Source organism: Staurois parvus, unplaced genomic scaffold, assembly GCF_062004578.1.
Source record: "Staurois parvus isolate SC_StPar_1 unplaced genomic scaffold, SC_StPar_1.0 ptg000097l, whole genome shotgun sequence".
In the NCBI taxonomy this organism is placed as follows: domain Eukaryota; kingdom Metazoa; phylum Chordata; class Amphibia; order Anura; family Ranidae; genus Staurois; species Staurois parvus.
The window spans coordinates 3,296,200-3,314,467 of record NW_028317893.1 but is presented as its reverse complement, the minus strand read 5'-3'; the positions used below and the strand labels follow the sequence as shown (position 1 = coordinate 3,314,467).

The 18,268-nt window shown below is 42.2% G+C and overlaps 1 protein-coding gene across 1 annotated transcript in view; it reads right to left on the bottom strand.

The window, feature by feature from the left end:
• Positions 1–16,178, bottom strand: part of RAB31 (RAB31, member RAS oncogene family) — a 55,880-nt gene extending 39,702 nt beyond the window's left edge. The window contains exon 1 of the mRNA XM_089671009.1: positions 15,991–16,178. Coding sequence (XP_089527135.1) covers positions 15,991–16,026 — 36 coding nt within the window. The 5' untranslated portion in view covers positions 16,027–16,178. The remainder of the gene's footprint in view (positions 1–15,990) is intronic.
• Between the last annotated feature and the right edge of the window lie 2,090 nt (positions 16,179–18,268).

Here is an 18,268-nt window from a genome sequence, read left to right as displayed (position 1 = left end):
ATCAAGGTTTGATCTAGTTCAGTGCCAGGGTTAGTGTTTGTGTCAAGGTCAGGGTCAAAGGTCAGGATTTAAAAAAAAAATTGGTGTCAGTTAGTGTGTTTTAGGTTAAAAAAAAGACAAAAACAAAATGTGCACTATTGTTTCTACTATGGGTACAAACAACAAACATACACACATATGGCATCGCTGCAATCATCAAGAGCTGGAGAATTTATTTTGGGTTGTTCTTTGGTGGTAGGTTATGGTAGTAAGAAGAAACACACAGCTAAATAAAAAAAATTATTTTGGGCCAGTTTTCCTTTGATAATAAAAAAAAAATCAGAAGATATCCATTACCATTTACCACCAAACGAAAGCCCAGTTTGTCCTGAAAAAAAATAAGGTATAATTCACTTGGATGTACAAAGTAGTTGTGATGATATGTACAGTTTTACTAACACATGTCTAAGTTGCAAAATTGTGCTTAGGCATTAAGATTTGTTTTACCCTTAGGCGTGAAGGGGTTAATGTATAAATTGGAGATTTGAGCAAATAAGTTTAGCATGAACTAAAAGTTTGGTAACAATACAATAGGTTCAGTTAGGGTTAACATTTAATCGTCAGTGAAGAGGCTGATTTTATAAGTGTGGCATCCAGAATTCAGGCCATGGATGTTTGGGTTTACTCTGATGAGGTGTTCGAGTATTTCCTTTTTTTTATAGTAACGATAATTATAAATCTATAGCACAGACTAGAATATGCATACTCTGTACATCTGTGTACAGGAAATGACACAAGGGCATATAAGCAGGAAATAAACAATCTGCAGGGACAAGCGGAATATTCTTGTAGACACAAAGAAAAGATGTCCCACAGGAATGTTTATTTTTCAGGCCTTATGTTGTAACCATTGGCTCGATGCCCAAACTCAAAAAAGCACTGACTTCTTTACTTTTTTTGTATGAGTGAAAAAAAAAGCAATCAAAAGACAATGAAACTACATTTATTGATGCCTGTATTGTCAGGTTATGCAGGTATGAAAAGCTTTTTAAAATCCTGTAAAATATACAATAAATTGCAGAAGAGAACTAATTAAAATACTACACAAAAAACTGAAAAATATATGAACATGTACTTGGTTTAGATACAGTATTTGCATATAAGTGAAAAATAGGAAATAACATTAACTGAAATAATGTAATCTGTGATTAAAATAGCACTGTGGCTCCTTTTTTTTAACTTTTAGAATGTGGGGTTGGAACCACTTACTGTCAACCATTTTTGATCTGGAATCAACCAGTGGTGTGATCCCCAGATATGCTTCAGCTCACTCCTTAGAATCCTCTACACATCCCCAGCTGGTTTGACCCTTTTCTTTACCCTTACTAGGCTGTGTTTACCCTTTGGGGCATTAATATTTGTAAATTGATCTTAGCCTCTTTCTACAACCCACTACTCTCTTCCGTGAGTTCTGTTGGGAAAAGGCTACTCTCTTCAAACATTACAGTCCTGTAGCCCTGTCCTGTATTCCTGAGGACCCAAGTACCAGACCTGGTATAAAAGTGTATCCAAGGGTAGCTTATAAAAGTGAAAAGCACTGATCGCTGTTGGGGCAAACTATAAGAGGATTTCAAATCTTTAGAGTCAAATAAATGGTAATTATACAATATATATTTCAAAAATGGATCACAACAGTGATCCTACTCAGTGCATTAATTTTTGGACATATTTAGGCCTACAACATATCTCATTGTGGGGCTCTTGCAAGGAATTTGTGATGTCTGTACAGCTCCCTGGAATAATGATGTTAGCAAACACTCACTACTGACATCTGTGCAGATTATGATTGTGGATGTTAAGGCTTTATAAGATCACCCTCCCATCATGGTTGCCAAGTAATCCCCTTTCTTCAGGGCAGTGGGCTCATGCAATAAACTGACCTATGCCCCTCATTTTATAAACTGTCCAGGCAGGTAGAGAGCAGAACACAAGCTGTAACTTGGTCCCAACCACACTCTATAGATGGCATGTGAGGCAAGTAGATAGTAATGACGTGTAATAGCAAGGATCATACTCTGAATTTAATTACTGAACAGAGGATTAGATCTGTATGATTGGGCACAGAGTTGGCCCATTATAATTCCCTCTTAAAGCAGAACTAAAGTTTAAAAAATACGAACAGGAAGGTTTTTGATTGCAGAAGAGACATGTAATGCCTCTTCTGCAATAAAATATACTTACCTGCCTGTTCACAATCCTCTGTAGAATGTGCACTGAGCTGAACCCGCGCAGCTCAGCTTCTGTTCTGGCACAGTACCTGTCGCCAAGTTGTCTACACTCCCCACGCCAGCCTTTTAAGACAGCCAAAAACTAGCACCCAAAAGAAGCTGGAGGACAGATGCTAGTGAGGAACCCTGTGGATACTGGACAGTTGAAACAGAGTTAGGTATTTTTCACTTTAGTTCCACTTTAAGTCATATGATGTCTCCATAGCCATAAGTCAGGGAAGGGTCAGGAGATGTAAGGGTTAAGTGCCAGCCCTGCCCCTGCTATTAGAGAAGCACCCTGGGTAAGCGTATATTAGGAAGGCAGAGAGCTTTCCGGGAAAGTGTGGTTGTCTGTGGATCTAGTCTGGACCAGATCAACATGTAGGCATTTTGGCATTATTTGTTTCCCTTCTTCTTAGGGAGGAAGCCTGATGTGGCAGAAGGGCTTTCCTTCTTGTGAGTAGTAAGGCTTTCTCTGAACTATGCTTGAGGTGATTGTAGCCGTATTAGTGCCTTTGCGACAGAAACAATTGAGTACTGTCCGTGATACTTTTTTTTATTTGCACTAACATACAATTTTGAGCACAAGCTTTCGGGGAGTGTCCCCTTCTTCAAGGTCCAAGCATGACTATACAAATCACAAAGTTTTAGCAGAATGTTAGAAGAGATGAAAAAAAAAAAAGAGGCTAGAGATAAGACACAGCAAAAGAAAAGGGGGGGGAGAGGGGGGGAAGACAACACTCACTCACACAGAGTGAGTCAAGCTTGAGCTGATAGTCATAAAACTGTTGGATAATGAGTGAGGAATCCACTCTGAACTATGCAGAACTGTTTGCAACTTACAGCTACAAACCACCTTCAAGGGATGGCTGAAGTATGTAAATATCTCTGCCTCTTTTGAATTAGTAAACTGTTTAAAGGCATTTCTGATGTGGATTTCTTCTCCTAATCTCTATACGAGAACATCTCCTGGAAATAAAACTTGTGCCCAAGCAGCAGAGCAGGGTCTGTTGATGTAAGGCCTGGAGCAGGTATGCAAAGGACTGTTGACTTGCACTGCCAGGTCAGGTATCACTTTAGACTTCACCACACATAAGGGAGAGTATTCAAGTTCCTACCATTCTCCAGCATGTGGTCTGCAACTAATATAAGTTGATGTAAACTGCTATATTGCGCAGGGACTTGTAATCTTATATCCCTACGTTGTCAACTTCCGGCTGCAAGTCTCAGTAGCCCATGAAGTAAGTCACTAGAAAACTGTACTTGAATAAGGCAGACCTCATGTCATTTTATTACCATTATGGCTTTTCCTTTTCCTGGCAGCAGCAGCAATGAAGACAGAGTATCCACAGCACTTTCATCTGTTGGTTAAGAAGCTATTTCCCAGATGGAAATGTTATCTGGATGAATTTCCAGGAAGCACATTATTTGCCTGCATTCGCTGATTGAAACAAGGACGGAGGTTAACAAGGAAAGAGGGGGAGGTGAAACAGACAGGGAACTCGCCAGGCTGTTACATTGCTCATTCTTTGACTTGTCTGTGGTTTGTTTTGCTTGCCAGTTAGCAGCAAAATTATTTACAACTGGTGTTGCAAAATTTAATCATGTCAAGTCCGCCCTCCAAATTTCTGCACAGAAAACCAGCATTGTCTGCTGTAGTGCAAAACAGCAGTTGAACACAGCAGTTTAACTAAAGCAGGATAACTCAAGCAGCAGGAAGATACAACAAAGAACTCTACTGCACACTGGATGGACTGGAAGAAAACACCCTCCTACAAGTCTGATTCCCACTCTATGTACCTTTTAATATGCCCCCTCTACTCCTCCTTTTCATATTACTATCCCCTGTTCTCAAAATCTCAACTCTTTACCCCTCTACTCCACCCCAAAGCTTATACATATCACGCTCACTTCTACTATCTCCCAATACTACTCTCATCACCTCCTGCTAATACTTACTCACCTGCTGACCCAAAAACCAGGACATGAAGGCATGTGCACTCATATACATCCCGCCCCCATCTTACTTTCCTCACCCTCCTTCTTCTCCTAACCTCTGGGGATATCTCCCCAAACCCTGGTCCTCCAGTATCTCACCCCCACACCAGGCACCCTCCTTACTCCAGGAATAGCCACAATCCACTCAATTTATTCTCGATCCATATGCTCCTAAAAACCACCCTCCCTTTTTCATGTGCACTCTGGAATGCCCGCTCTGTCTGTAATAAGCTCTCCTCTCTCCATGACCTTTTTGTCTCCCACTCCCTTAACCTACTAGCAATTACAGAAACCTGGCTTCAAGCATCAGATTCTGCTTCTTCAGCAGCACTTTCCTATGGAGGCCTTCTCTGGACTCACTCACCCAGACCTAGTCGTCGGAAAGGAGGTGGAGTTGCTTTGCGTCTATCCCCACTGAGCACCTTTCAAGTCCTCCCTAACCCTCCCTCTCTATCCTTCTCTTTTTTTGACAGTCACTGCATTCGGCTGTTTTCTCCCATTTCTCTGAGGATTGCAGTGATCTACCGGCCTCCTAGACTGGTGTCACGCTTTCTTGATGACTTCTCTGCTTGGCTACCCTACTTTCTCTCTTCTGAAATACCCACTATCATTCTTGGAGATTTTACCATCCCCATTAATGTGAACAACCCAGCTGCATCCCAACTCTTCAACCTAACCTCATCTTTTACCTTAACACAAAGGATACACTCCTCCACTCACTCTAATGGGAATACATTAGACCTTGTTTTCTCCCATCTTTGCACTCCCTACAACCTCACAAACACCCCCTTTCCTATTTCTGATCACACTCTCATAACCTTCACAGCGTCCTCGTCTTCAAACGCTTATCTCTTCAAGCAGCAAAAAATTACCTGTAGAAACCTTCACAACGTTAACCCTTCTCTTTTCCACTCTGCCACTGACTGCATATGACAGAATCTCTCCCCTGTCCTGCCCTGACCTGGCCACTGCTGTCTACAACAATTCGCTTTCATCCACACTAGACTTACTTTCTCCCCTAGCTACACGAAGTATCAGGCCCCGACCGTTACAACTGTGTAAGACTGACAACACCAGAAATCGTAAGCGCCATAGTCGTGCACTGGAGATATTGTGGCGTAAAACCAAATCTCAGCAAGCATCCACCCTATATAAATCTGCTTTCTTAACATACAATTCCTCCCTCCATGCTGCCAAACAAGCCTACTTTGTCACTCTTATTAATACCTTGTCATCCAGTCCTCGTCGTCCCTTCTCTTCTTTTATCTCTCTACTTCCTCCACCTCCACCCAGTAACTCACTCACTGCTTACGAGATTGCAAATCATTTCAAAAACAAGATTGATGCAATTCGTAGGGGCATCTCTGCTATACAGACATCTATCCCACTTAGCATACCTTGTACTAAACCTTCCTCAACACTTTACTATTTTGACCTTGCTACTACTGAGGTTTTCTCAGAAGCCCATCTCACCACCTGCCCCCTGTCCCTTCTCAACTACTACGGTCACCCTCTTCTTCTGTCCTATGTTCCCTCACTCACATCTTCAATCTCTCGCTTTCTAATGGTGCCTTCCCCACCCCTCTAAAACATGCACAGATCACTCCCATACTTAAAAAGCCCTTGCTGGATCCCCCCAACCTGAATAACTAAAGACCCATCTCCCTGCTCCCGTTTACCTCTAAACTCTTAGAACGCTTAGTCTACAATCGCCTGAGCTCCTACCTCACTGACAACAACCTTCTTGACCCTTTACAGTCTGGCTTTAGCTCAGTACACTCCACTGAAACTGCCCTACTAAAACTCACTAATGATTTACTAACTTCTAAAACTAATGGCCACTACTCCATACTCTTACTACTTGACCTCTCTGCGGCTTTTGATACTGTTGACCATCCCCTCGTCCTCAAAAAACTCCACACTCTTGGCCTCTGAGACTCTGCTCTCTCCTGGTTCTACCTATTGCAGCGCTCCTTCAGCATTACCTATAACTCTGTCTCCTCCTCTCCACTTCCTCTTTCTGTTGGGGTCCCTCTAGGTTCTGTATTTGGACACCTTCTCTTCTCCATCTACACCTCCTCCCTAGGTCACTTGATAAACTCCCATGGCTTTAAGTACCATCTCTATGCTGATAACACACAAATCTATCTTTCTACTCCTCACCTCACCCCTTCAGTCTCCTCTCACATTACTAACCTACTAAGTGATATACCGGCATGGATGTCACTACTTGCTCAAACTAAATCTTTCCAAAACGGAGCTCATAACATTCCCTCCAGCCCCCTCCCCTGAATTCTCCATCAAGATCAATAATACAACCATCATTCCCTCCCCTCATGCCAGGGTGCTAGCTGTAATCCTAGACTCCCATCTGTCCTTTCAGCCCCAAATCCAATCACTGTCCAAATCATGTAGACTTCACCTCCGCAACATCTCCAAGATATGCCCGTTCTTAACCTCGCAAAACCACTAAGCAGCTTATTCACTCCCTTGTTATCTCTCACCTTGACTATTGTAACTCCCTCCTCATTGGCCTACCTAATCGCAGGCTATCCCCTCTTCAGTCTATCATGAATGCTGCTGCAAGACTCATCCACCTTACTAACTGTTCCTTATCTGCCACCCCTCTCTGCCAATCCCTCCACTGGCTTCCCATTGCCCAACGAATAAAATTCAAAACATTAACAACAACATATAAAGCCATTTGTAACTCTTCCCCTAAATTACATCACCAATCTTGTCTCCAAATATCACCCAAACCGTCCTCTCCGCTCCTCGCACGACCTCCTGCTCTCTAGCTCCCTTGTCTCTTCCTCCCATGCTCATCTCCAGGACCTCTCCAAAGCCTCCCCCATCCTCTGGAACATTCTACCCAAATCTATTCCCGCCTTAAGCAAATAACGGAATCTTCTATTCCTCATATCAGTTCATCCCCCACAGTTATTACCTTTTGTACCACCAGCCCCTCCCTCTTAGATTGTACGCTTCAAGAAGCAGGGCCCTCCTAACCCTCTTGTACTGAACTGCATTGTTGTTGTATTGTCTCCCTTTATATTGTAAAGCACTGAGCAAACTGTTGGTGCTATATAAATCCTGTATAGTAATAATAATAACAATGAATGCACTGTTTATCTTGCCCCTGCCACTTATACGCAAACTGTCTCTGGCATTTCCTTCTTGCCAGAAGGGAATAAATGTGGAGATGTGAAAAGAAAAAAGATTTTCCTTGCCTTTATATAAGTAAAAGTGCCAACATTATATTAAAAAAAGACCAATTATCACATCAAAGTTTTCATATTACAGAAAACCTAAAAGAGAAGTATGACCAAAGCTTTTTTGGCCATACTTCTTATGTGGGTCACAAGTGTAAACTTATTGTGCCCTCCTGTGACGCAAAATCCGCCAGCTAACATCACAGACCCACTCCAGACTAATGTTGAGATTCACCCAGATATCTTACAGGCAACTGGCTCAGCCTTTCAGCGCTCCATTGAGAGCCAGCCACTTCTGCCCCATCTCCTGTCCTGTGCTCCAGTGGTCACATGATCGCTCAGTTCTCAAACTTAGAGCCGTGGGGACAGCTTGCATCATTGGACTGATGCTGCAGCAGGTAGGTAAGTAGGTATGTTTGTTTTCTTTATAATTCCTCCTGTCTCCTTTAAGTTGGCCATACATGGCCTAATTTATTTTTTGTTCAGCCAGCGGGCTGAACAAAACAAATTAAACCAGCTTCCTCATCCACATATTCGAGGTGGATGGGGGAATCCTCCCCATGGTGTTATTGTAATCTGACAGTGGAGGGGTTAGCTAGACTCCTCCACTGTCAGAATACACTGATCATCCCTGCAGCTTATTGGCTGCAGTGCTGATCAAACTAAAGTTTTCCAGCAAGCTTATTCATGAGCAGTTGATTAGTAGATCGTCTGCTTTTGAACAGGAGCAGCCATAGGTAGATCACAATTCGTCTGGTTCCTGTTGAATCCATTTATGTCCAGGTTTAAATAAAACCTTTCCTAGGGCTGACTATACCCTATACATTCTGATTTTACAATATACAAATATACAAACTATATAGTGCAAGGGCCTGCCTGATGTGTTCTATCTGAACTAGATAGGTTAGGTATGTCCTCACATACTGTAGTTTTGGTAAATCTAAAAGGAAGTTGTACAATCAGATTACACACCGGCCACTTTACTAGTTACACCTGTTCAATTGCTTGGTAACAAAAATTGCTAATCAGCCAATTACATGGCAGCAACTCAATGCATTTAGGCATCTAGACATGGTGAAGACGACTTGCTGAAGTGCAAACCAGCATCAAAATGGGGAATTTCAGTGACTTTGAACGTGGCATGGTTGTTGGTGCCAGACGAGCTGGTCTGAGTATTTCAAAAACTGCTGATCTATTGGGATTTACGTACAACCATCTCTCAAGGGTTTGAGATGAAAGAAAGGCAACAGTAACTCATGTCAATATGAACCAAAATCTCTGAGAAATGTTTCCAATACCTTGCTGAATCTATGCCACAAAGAATTAAGGCAGTTCTGATGGCAACAGGGGGTCCAACCCAATACTAGCAATGTGTACGTAATAAAGTGGCTGGTGAGTGTACAGCGTATGGCCAGCCCAAAAGAAACCCAGGGGTTGCAAATGCTAAACTTCTAAAAATACTTCATGCCTGGTTGTTATGCACTGGTTTCAGTACTAATGATGCCATACGTAGTAAAGTTTATCCAGCAAGCACAAAGTCCCCACTCACAGGTTTTCACCCTTACGGGCTTAATGGTAATATTTGTGCTGACTGAATAAACTTTACTACTCATGGTATCACTAGTGTCAGGGAATTCACATACCTATGCGCAGGCACAGAATTCCTGTGAGCCCTATCATAGCCCATTATCAGGTGCGCGTGCACAATTGCGCACACAGGTGCACAAGTGCGGTTGTGCATGTGCGACGATGCAATGGTGCCAGGCGGGCTATTTAAGCTGAACTAGTGCCTTGCATCAGTACTGTTTGGTCTATTATGTTCTAGCATCTGTGCATTCTGTTCTCGAGTTATCTTCTGTTGCCGACCTCACCTGTTATCGACTTTTACCTGAGCGCTGCCTGTACCAACCCCTGGCCGGCCCTTTGACTATTCTTCTGCCTGCTGTTTATGACTGATCTGCCTGCTAGTTGCCAACACGGACTGTCGGACCTTGCCTGTACATTGCCTACTGCACCTGGACCAACTGATCTCTGCCAGCATCCAGTTCCTGCACCTCTATCATCTGCCAGCTGCTCCTGCACTTCTGCCAGCGTACCATCTGTCAGCTGCTCCTATACTTCTGCCTGCATGCCACCTGCTCCTGCACTTCTGCCAGTGTGCCACCAGCCAGCTACTCCTGCATCCCAGAAGCACATAAGCATCCATCAGCAGAAGTCTTACCAGGAACTTGTGCCCGTCTGCGCTTTGCGTTCCCTATTACTTTACCAGGGCTCCTGAGCCAGGGCTGTAAGAGAGGCCTTTCTCTGCACTTTAGGTTCCACCACCAGGTACGTTACAACTAGTGTGCGACATGGTGTTTGGAAATCGATGGTGGGATGGAGTGAAGACAAACTTCCTTTAGTCTACATCTGGTATGTCTGAGTATGGATCCAGTGGGGTTTGGAGCAGTGCCATGTCTTGTGAATCTACCAGGCTGTCATGTCCGGAAATTCAAAGTAAACACTTAATCTGCATACTTGTTCTTTGTCAGTGACTGAGAAAGTACTGAACCCAGTGCATCAGCATGAGAGCCAAGGAACATGTATTTTCAGAAAGAGAGGTAACAATGACAGCCTCCATAATTATTCAGTACACATTTTATTTAATTTACAAACAAAAAAGGAACACCATTTATTAGGCCTATTTTTCGGTCAAACTGTTAAAGTTTATGACTGTTGAAAAGAAGATGTGAGATCAAAAGAACATGGTCTGTCTTTAGGAAACCAAATAACTTCATGTAAAGTATAATAAAGCAGCCAATCAGAGATCAGAGACTGCAGGATTGTGAAATTCTGTTTGACTTATTGCCTGCATAGTCATATCACCATATGGGCCTAATCGTCCTAATTTACACATTAGTATGCCAGCACCCACATATTCCCAAACATCTCCTTCGACACAAGTTCTAAGTCGCTTAAAAACTGTATGAAATTAGTGATTTCCTGACTTTCAGTAGTATGCATGTTACCCACCTACTGAAGTGTGAACGTGAACAGTATGAGGACCATACAAAAATAACCCTAGCTAAATGTGTAATAGAGAAAGTGAGAAATATTACCAGTAAACAAAAAAACATTGGTGTAACCCATCATTTTAAATGCTTCCTTAATTGGACTCTAGGTCATTAAAATGTTTGATTTTACAAAAGGTAACAGCAAAATGTGATTTTATATAAGAGTTTTTGAGCCTGGCTACCCACCCCCATGATGAAGAAGGACCTATTACCTTTGAAATGCATTATGTGGATGGTGAGAGCCAGACTGTAGGGACCATTACTTCTTGGAGTTCGTGTCCGAAAGATGTTACCTGTGGGGTTTAATTGTGCTTCAAGATTATTTGCTTCTGAGTATTTAATTGTCTGGTGAATAAAGTTCCAGGTTTTTTTTTTTTACAAATGGAGAAGCGTTTCTTGTCCCTAATGAAGTATCGTGACAACCCTTCAGTGATGACGGATGAACTTGGGAGGTCTGGAGCCATCAGAGAGACTGGTGCACACGGAGCTGGTGGAAGAGAATTGGTAGGAGGAGAGAGAGTAAGGCCCCAGCAATGGGACTGCGAAAACAGAAAGGCTTGAAGTGCATGCAAGCCATGTCTGTACTAGACATGGGTAATAGAAACAGAACTTAATTTCCACTTGCCGAGCAGCGGATCTGGTATTCATTGCATTCAGTGACAATGAGCATGGTTGTCGGCTGTAGAGAAGTGAACAGTACTTACAAAAGACCGGCATGTTAGCTTTACCCAGGAAAGCAATTCTGAATTGAGGTATTAGCTAATACTCCTCATCAAAAATAAGAAACAAAGCTGTGTTTTCGAGGGTGATGTTTGGAGATATGTGATGTGTAAATTAAGCTGCTATAGACATGGACAGGCTGCTATAGACTTGTTGCTGAACGCTGCACCTGTGCCTCCTGGGTGTATAAAACACCGACAGGCACACATTATTATTAAACAAATTTGCCACCTAACCTGATCTTTTGACACCTGTTACTAACCAGCTTGCATGAATTGGTTTGCACACCCCCTATGATTATGTGCGGTTAGCACGAAACACGCCAGGGAGGAGCTACAGCGTTCTGACGTCACGCCGCCGGCACCACGTGGGTCCCGGCGGCCATCTTGGAATCCAACCTATGGTCAGTGATTTTGTCTTTTCCCTATTTGTACTGCTTTACTGGAATAAATATATACCATATGCAAAATGGTATCACGCTATTGGCCTCCTCTTTTTTGTGCTCCTTGTGAGCTATCGCCAACCCACAGAGCTGCATATAAGGGGAGAGTGAGCCACAATACCAGTAGAAGAGAGCAGTGAGGGGTACACCTGACCAGACCTGATCCATCCATACAGGAGTCTTCAGAGATTATTTTCTCTAAATGCGCAGATAAACTGTGCATCTGGTGAGTGCACAGCTTTTACACACTATCGGGCATTTCACCACAGTTTGGATGGAGCACCATTTATTAGAGAGAATTTGATCTCTCATACTCTTCATTGGGACTATTATTCTAGTATTATCACCATTGGTCACTCTAATAGTGACAGACTATATGAGATCACAAAAGTCACTGTGTGTATATGTATTTTTTGGCACTATGTCACGTCACTTTATTTTTATGATGAATTAATGCATTAATTGAACAATCTAGCGCTGCACCTTATAAACACACTGTTGACCTGGCCAGAACTTATTTACTCTATTTCTCTGAATACACTACTAAATTGTTATTGCTTATGCCCCTGCCTGCTACACATATTTCCTTTACTGATCAATGGATAAGCTCTACTTGGTATGGGTCTGACCCTCATCTGATGAAACTTCCACTTGAATCCTGACAGTTTACTGCTTCGCGTTCATGATGCATTGGCCACCAGGACCTTTCTGGAGAGCTAAAGGCCTTTGTTGCGCCATTCTTCCACAGTGCATGTAACAGTCAATAAGTACAGGCCATAGGGCTTTTGAGTTGTACTAGCTTTCCTTATTAGGGCTTTTACTATGGTCCAGAGATAATTGGTGGCATATACTATTACCACAGGTCTCAAGACTTCATGTCTATTGCATTAGGACTATATGATACCTAACTCTAAGAATGTTTTACCTTCAGGTATAAATTATGTTCTAAAGCCTGTCTCCAGGGAAAAGTAGTTATCCTTTCCAACCACTCTGCTCTGAGTAATATGCAATTAAAAAAGAAACATTTTTTATTTACCCAGGTTCACAGTCGTGATGCTTAGTCACTAGAACTGCTGAATCCTAACCTACAGAAGTGGTGCCACTGGTACCACTTCTGTAGGTTAGGATGCAGCAGTTCTATCTTCTAGTGCACTGCTGACTGGCCTCTTTGAAGCTCCTCATCATGATGTCATCACATAGCTGAAGCCTTTGGGATCATGTGAGGACCCCAACGATGGATAGCCAATAGCAAGTGTTCATGTCACCATACACGGACATGGCCACTTGAAGAAGTACCCTTTTACAATTTAATGCAGAAGAAAGTAGACTTGGAACCTGGATTGTCACAAAACCACAAATTGGGACATTCAGTTTTATTTTTAAAGAATCTAATTAGGAGTTAGCTTGAGCAAGGTGCTTAAAGTTTAGTGGAGGGTGGGAAATAAGGCCAGCAATCAGCTTTAAAGGGAAAGAAATATGGTGGCTACCACTACTAACCTGTTTCAAAACTGCAAGATACTTGGCTGTCTCTGGTGTCATTGACCTAGCGCACATACACAGATCAAAGCCAACATTTCTAGCCAATGTAAAAAATAAAAAAGCAGTACTTTTGTTTTTTTGGCCTCATGTGCATGAGGCCTTAAAGTGTTACTAAACCCAGGATCCTGCATTCACTATATCTAGTCTCCCACAGTACACATAACGTGGAAGTGTGATTACTTTAGTAAATATAAACTGCTAAATACCTTTTCTCATCAGCAGTTAGAGCAGTCTTGTGACTTCTATCAGTGTCCAGTACAGCACTGGTTAAAGCTTATAGGAGGAGTTTTCATTTTGCTCTAGGAGGATGCAGAACCCCTGACCTCTGTTTGGACAGTGCTAATTGGCACTATGTTGATCACATGCACTCTCCCAAGAAAAAAAAACTTCTCTAGCAATAAACACCAAACTGAGCATGTGCAGAGTGTCTCCACAGGATATGTCTTATCAGGGGATAAGAGGGGGACACAGGAAGAAGGGGGGATCAGAGAAGTCAGGATCAAACACCATTTTAAACACAATGCAAAGGATTGACCCCTTAGGTTTCACAGTGAGTATAACAAGCATGCCTTACTGCATATACAGGCTGATTTTACTGTTGTGGGCGTAGTAACACTTTAAGTAAGTTTGGACCCAATCATTTGCCATGTTAATGTAGTTTCAAAAGTTGTTTTCAATCTTTTGAAATCTATGGCTTTCATTGAAATGATACCTTATGATCCTGCCATGAAGGTCTTAGTTTAGGCACTTCCTGGTCTATCACATAAAATCTTAATAAAATACATTTACGCTTTTGGTTGTAACATGACAAAATGTGGAACATTTCAAGGGGTATGAATACTTTTCAAGGCACTGTAATTTTCTTTCACTGTCCAGAAACAGTTTAGGAGACCTGTAAGTGAAACTGAAACTGCATCAAAGAAAGATCAGGCCACTTTTATGCTAGACGGGACTGTGGCAAGTGGTAAAGCTGTGTAAATCTCAGGATTAGATGAACAGAAATAATTATTTAATTGTTGTATGCAGAGTGGTATTAAACCCAAAAGCAAACATTTATTACATTGCAGCTTGCCAATTCTTAGACATGATAGCTGCATTCATTTTCTTTTTGTCTTTCTTTCTTCTATTTTCATCTGGTTATCCACCCAACAGGTCTACTGTTTTCCAAAAGCTCAAGCTCTCCAGCGGAATGTATCAGTTTACATGAATGAGACAATCCATTTAACACTGGCAGGGGTGTATAAAATGATCAGCTTTTATTTTTCATGTAAAACCTTTGTCCCAAAAGGCAAAAAACAAAGTTTGCTGTAACTGATTATAAAGTGGGAGCTGGAGTTTAGCTTTAATTTGTTAGTTTACTAATACATTTAACACTCCCCTCCCCCCTGACTGGGAATTGTGCTCTCTGCTATGTCTCCTGTGCTCATTCATCCAGAGTGGTATCTCACTAATACAGGAAGTGTGTTACTGGCCAGATCACCAGGGGAAAACTAAGGGGAAAAAAAGCAAAAGCTGGAGTTTAGCTTTAATGTTTTAGTTTCCGAATACATTTAACACTCCCCTCCCCCCTGACTGGCAATGGTACTCTCTGCTGTGCCTCCTGTGCTCATTCATCCACAGTGGTATCTCTCTAATACTGGAGGTGTGTTACTGGCCAGATCACCAGGGGAAAACTAAGGAAAAAAGCCAAAGCTGGAGTTTAGCTTTAATTTGTTAGTTTACTAATACATTTAACACTCCCCTCCCCCCTGACTGGCAATGGTACTCTCTGCTGTGCCTCCTGTGCTCATTCATCCACAGTGGTATCTCTCTAATACTGGAGGTGTGTTACTGGCCAGATCACCAGGGGAAAACTAAGGAAAAAAGCCAAAGCTGGAGTTTAGCTTTAATTTGTTAGTTTACTAATACATTTAACACTCCCCTCCCCCCTGACTGGCAATGGTGCTCTCTGCTGTGCCTCCTGTGCTCATTCATCCAGAGTGGTATCTCACTAATAAAGGAGGTGGGTTACTGGCCAGTTCGCCAGGGAAAAACTAAGGGAAAAAAGCCAAAGAAAAGAAAACTGATGTAATTACCACATCTAATAATTGGTAAGCTGTAATATAATACATTTTTGCTTTTGGGTTTTTTGTTTTAAATGTTTGCCTGGAGTTCAGCTTTAACAGCACCTATGACAATGGCTAGTCTTAAATGCTGGGAATAAAAACATAAAATGAGTTTTAGAAAGTCATTATCCAGTAACTACTACATTCTTGCAGTTAGTCTTTAAATCAGACATTTTCTACTTGCTAAAGCTAAGAGGTTTTTTGCATATACAAGCTGAGTATTTTTAAAAAGTGAACAATACCCTGGCACTGAGAATAATAATAGAAGAGTAAAAGGAAAACTGTACACAGCTGCCAACACATGCGTTCCTCAATAACATCTGCCAGAATCAAAGTTTGTGGTTGAATGTTGTACAGAACAATAAAAAAAGACAAAAGCAAGATGGAAATTTTCACTGTAAGGCCACTGTTTAAGTAGCGCACCCGTCGTCTCTTTTGAGCAATACCTTTCCTGTCCTTTATTCTTTAAGATGCAGTTCTGCACTGTGCATTACTGGTGGAAGAATGCTTACAAATATGAGCCAAGTACAGTTGCCAGTGACTTGAATTTATAATCAGTGTTCGATACAGAATCCCTAAGCCAATATCCTTCTTCGGTTAGGAACTTTGTTCCTTTGTACACCGTCATCCCACCCGTATCCTTCTCTTAAAACCAATTTTAAACAACACACTCACCCCCAGAAGGCAAACTTTCAGCTCTCGGATAGCCATCCTTTAAAGGAATTCTTGTTTCCTATACCACATCATCAGGAGAGCAGCGCTTCAGCACACAGACATCTCCCAAGCTGCTCTTGTATGCTCATGTGGATTGCATGCAAATAATTTCCTGACTTAACAAAAAGAGAGAGGGAGAGACAGAGAGAGAGAGAGAGAGAGAGAGAGAGAGGGGGGGAGAGAGAGAGAGGAGGTTTTAATTCCTACAAAACAAACGGAAACCAGTCTGGGCTATTTATGGGCAGCCCTGTCACATGGCCTGCAGACAGCTACTCATTTGCTGCTTTCGTAATCCCCCAAAAATGCTGCACATTATACAAAAAAATACTTTAGGGGCACGCAATGACTGAGAAGAATACCTTACGTGTCCAGGAGGTGCTGTGTGAACTGTTAGGTCACTTTGTTTAAGGGGTTTATTATAGTTTTTTTTTTATCCAGTACGTAAATCATAACAGCTAGGATGAGCTACAGTGGAAAGTGATTGTAATCCAGGAATAAGGGTGGAGAGGAATTCACTGCTACAGTACTATCTCTGGAAAACTTTGCACATCGAGACCTTTCGCATTTACTACAAAGATTTGCTTGTTTCTTAGCAAATTATGACACTGCTACACCGCTTGTGCCCCCGTATTTTCATATGTGGAACACCCCCGCAGAAGCCGTTAGCTTGGTAATCCTTTTAAAAACTTGATTTCCTTTACTGAGCCTAAAGCTATTGTAAACCCACGCCTTTTAAAACAACCCATTCAGTTTAAAATAGAAATGAAAGACAAAACATTTGTGTGTAGACATAAAAAAAAAATTATATACATCTTTTTTCCTTTCTTTATAAGTGATCACATTCCTTCTTTTCTCTGCTGCATAAGAGCTAGGGGAGGGGAAACAGTAGTACACTGATCTTCCCATTGAATAGCTATGCAAGACGGGGTGGGGCATGTAAACAGAAATCTGACCATTGGAGGAAAGCACACTTTGTTTCCAGCAACGCTAGAGAACTGACCACGCTGTACTCTCATGCCTAGTGTGGTCAGTTTTTATTAGGAAAGCAGAGAGACTGGCAGGAACACCATGTATTTCATACAAAGGGAGCAATAAAAAGAAGACAGGATACTTTTTTCATACAAGTACATGGTAATGCAGGCACATACCAGGAATATGAAATGTTGAGTTTACATATTCTTTACGTGGTGGAGTAACTTTCCTACTCCTAATCATATAAATGTACAGCTTTGCAATAATGAACTTATAACACACCATTATAATACAATTTTGTCATATACTGTAACAATTTTGACTTTGGAGAGTAACCCTAAAGGTGTCTGGCCTAGATATCACCACCAGCTAGGACAAGACCACCAAGAACATAGCCAAGGCAGCAACACAAAAAATAAGTACAAATAATAAACCTAAATAACATATCAAGAGGTTAGGCTGTACGTAAGACTTCAAGGTGGTCCTGATAAGCCCAAATTTGCTTCCCGGGCTTTGTTGTGAGAAATAGAGCAACCCCCAACAATATAAATTGTGAAACAAATACATGTCCTGTATGATAGGACAAGATGGAATAGTCTCAGATGATTACTTTTGCTAGCTTAGTTGGGGGCCTTTCCGGTGGTATACAGGTGGCAAAGACAACTTCAATTATTATTATTATTATTATTATTATACAGTATCTATAAAGCGCCAATAGTTCGCTCAGCGCTGTACATTATAAAGGGGGACAGACCATGTGACAGAACAATACCAATACAATGCAAAACATGAGGGGATCGAGGGCCCTGCTCTTTCAAGCTTACAATCTAGGAGGGAGGGGATAGTGGTACAGGAGGAGATAGCTGTGGGGGATGGAGTGGTAGGAAGAGTGGAGGAGGTCGGCAGGTTAGCAGGGGGTGGGGTAGGCTTCCCTGAAGAGATGGGTTTTCAGGGTGCGCCTAAAGGAGAGGAGAGTAGGTGATAATCTGATGGGTTGGGGCAGGGAGTTCCAGAGGATGGGTGACACCCTGGAGAAGTCCTGGAGGCGGGCATGGGAGGAGGAGACCAGGGAACTAGAGAGAAGGAGGTCTTGTGAGGAGCGGAGTGTGCGTGCTGGGCGGTACTTGGATATTAGGTCAGTGATGTAGTTCGGGGCAGTATGGTGGACAGCTTTGTACGTCAGCGTTAGGATTTTGAATTTGATCCGTTGCGCAATCGGAAGCCAGTGGAGGGATTGGCAGAGGGGGGTGGCGGAAACGGAGCGGTT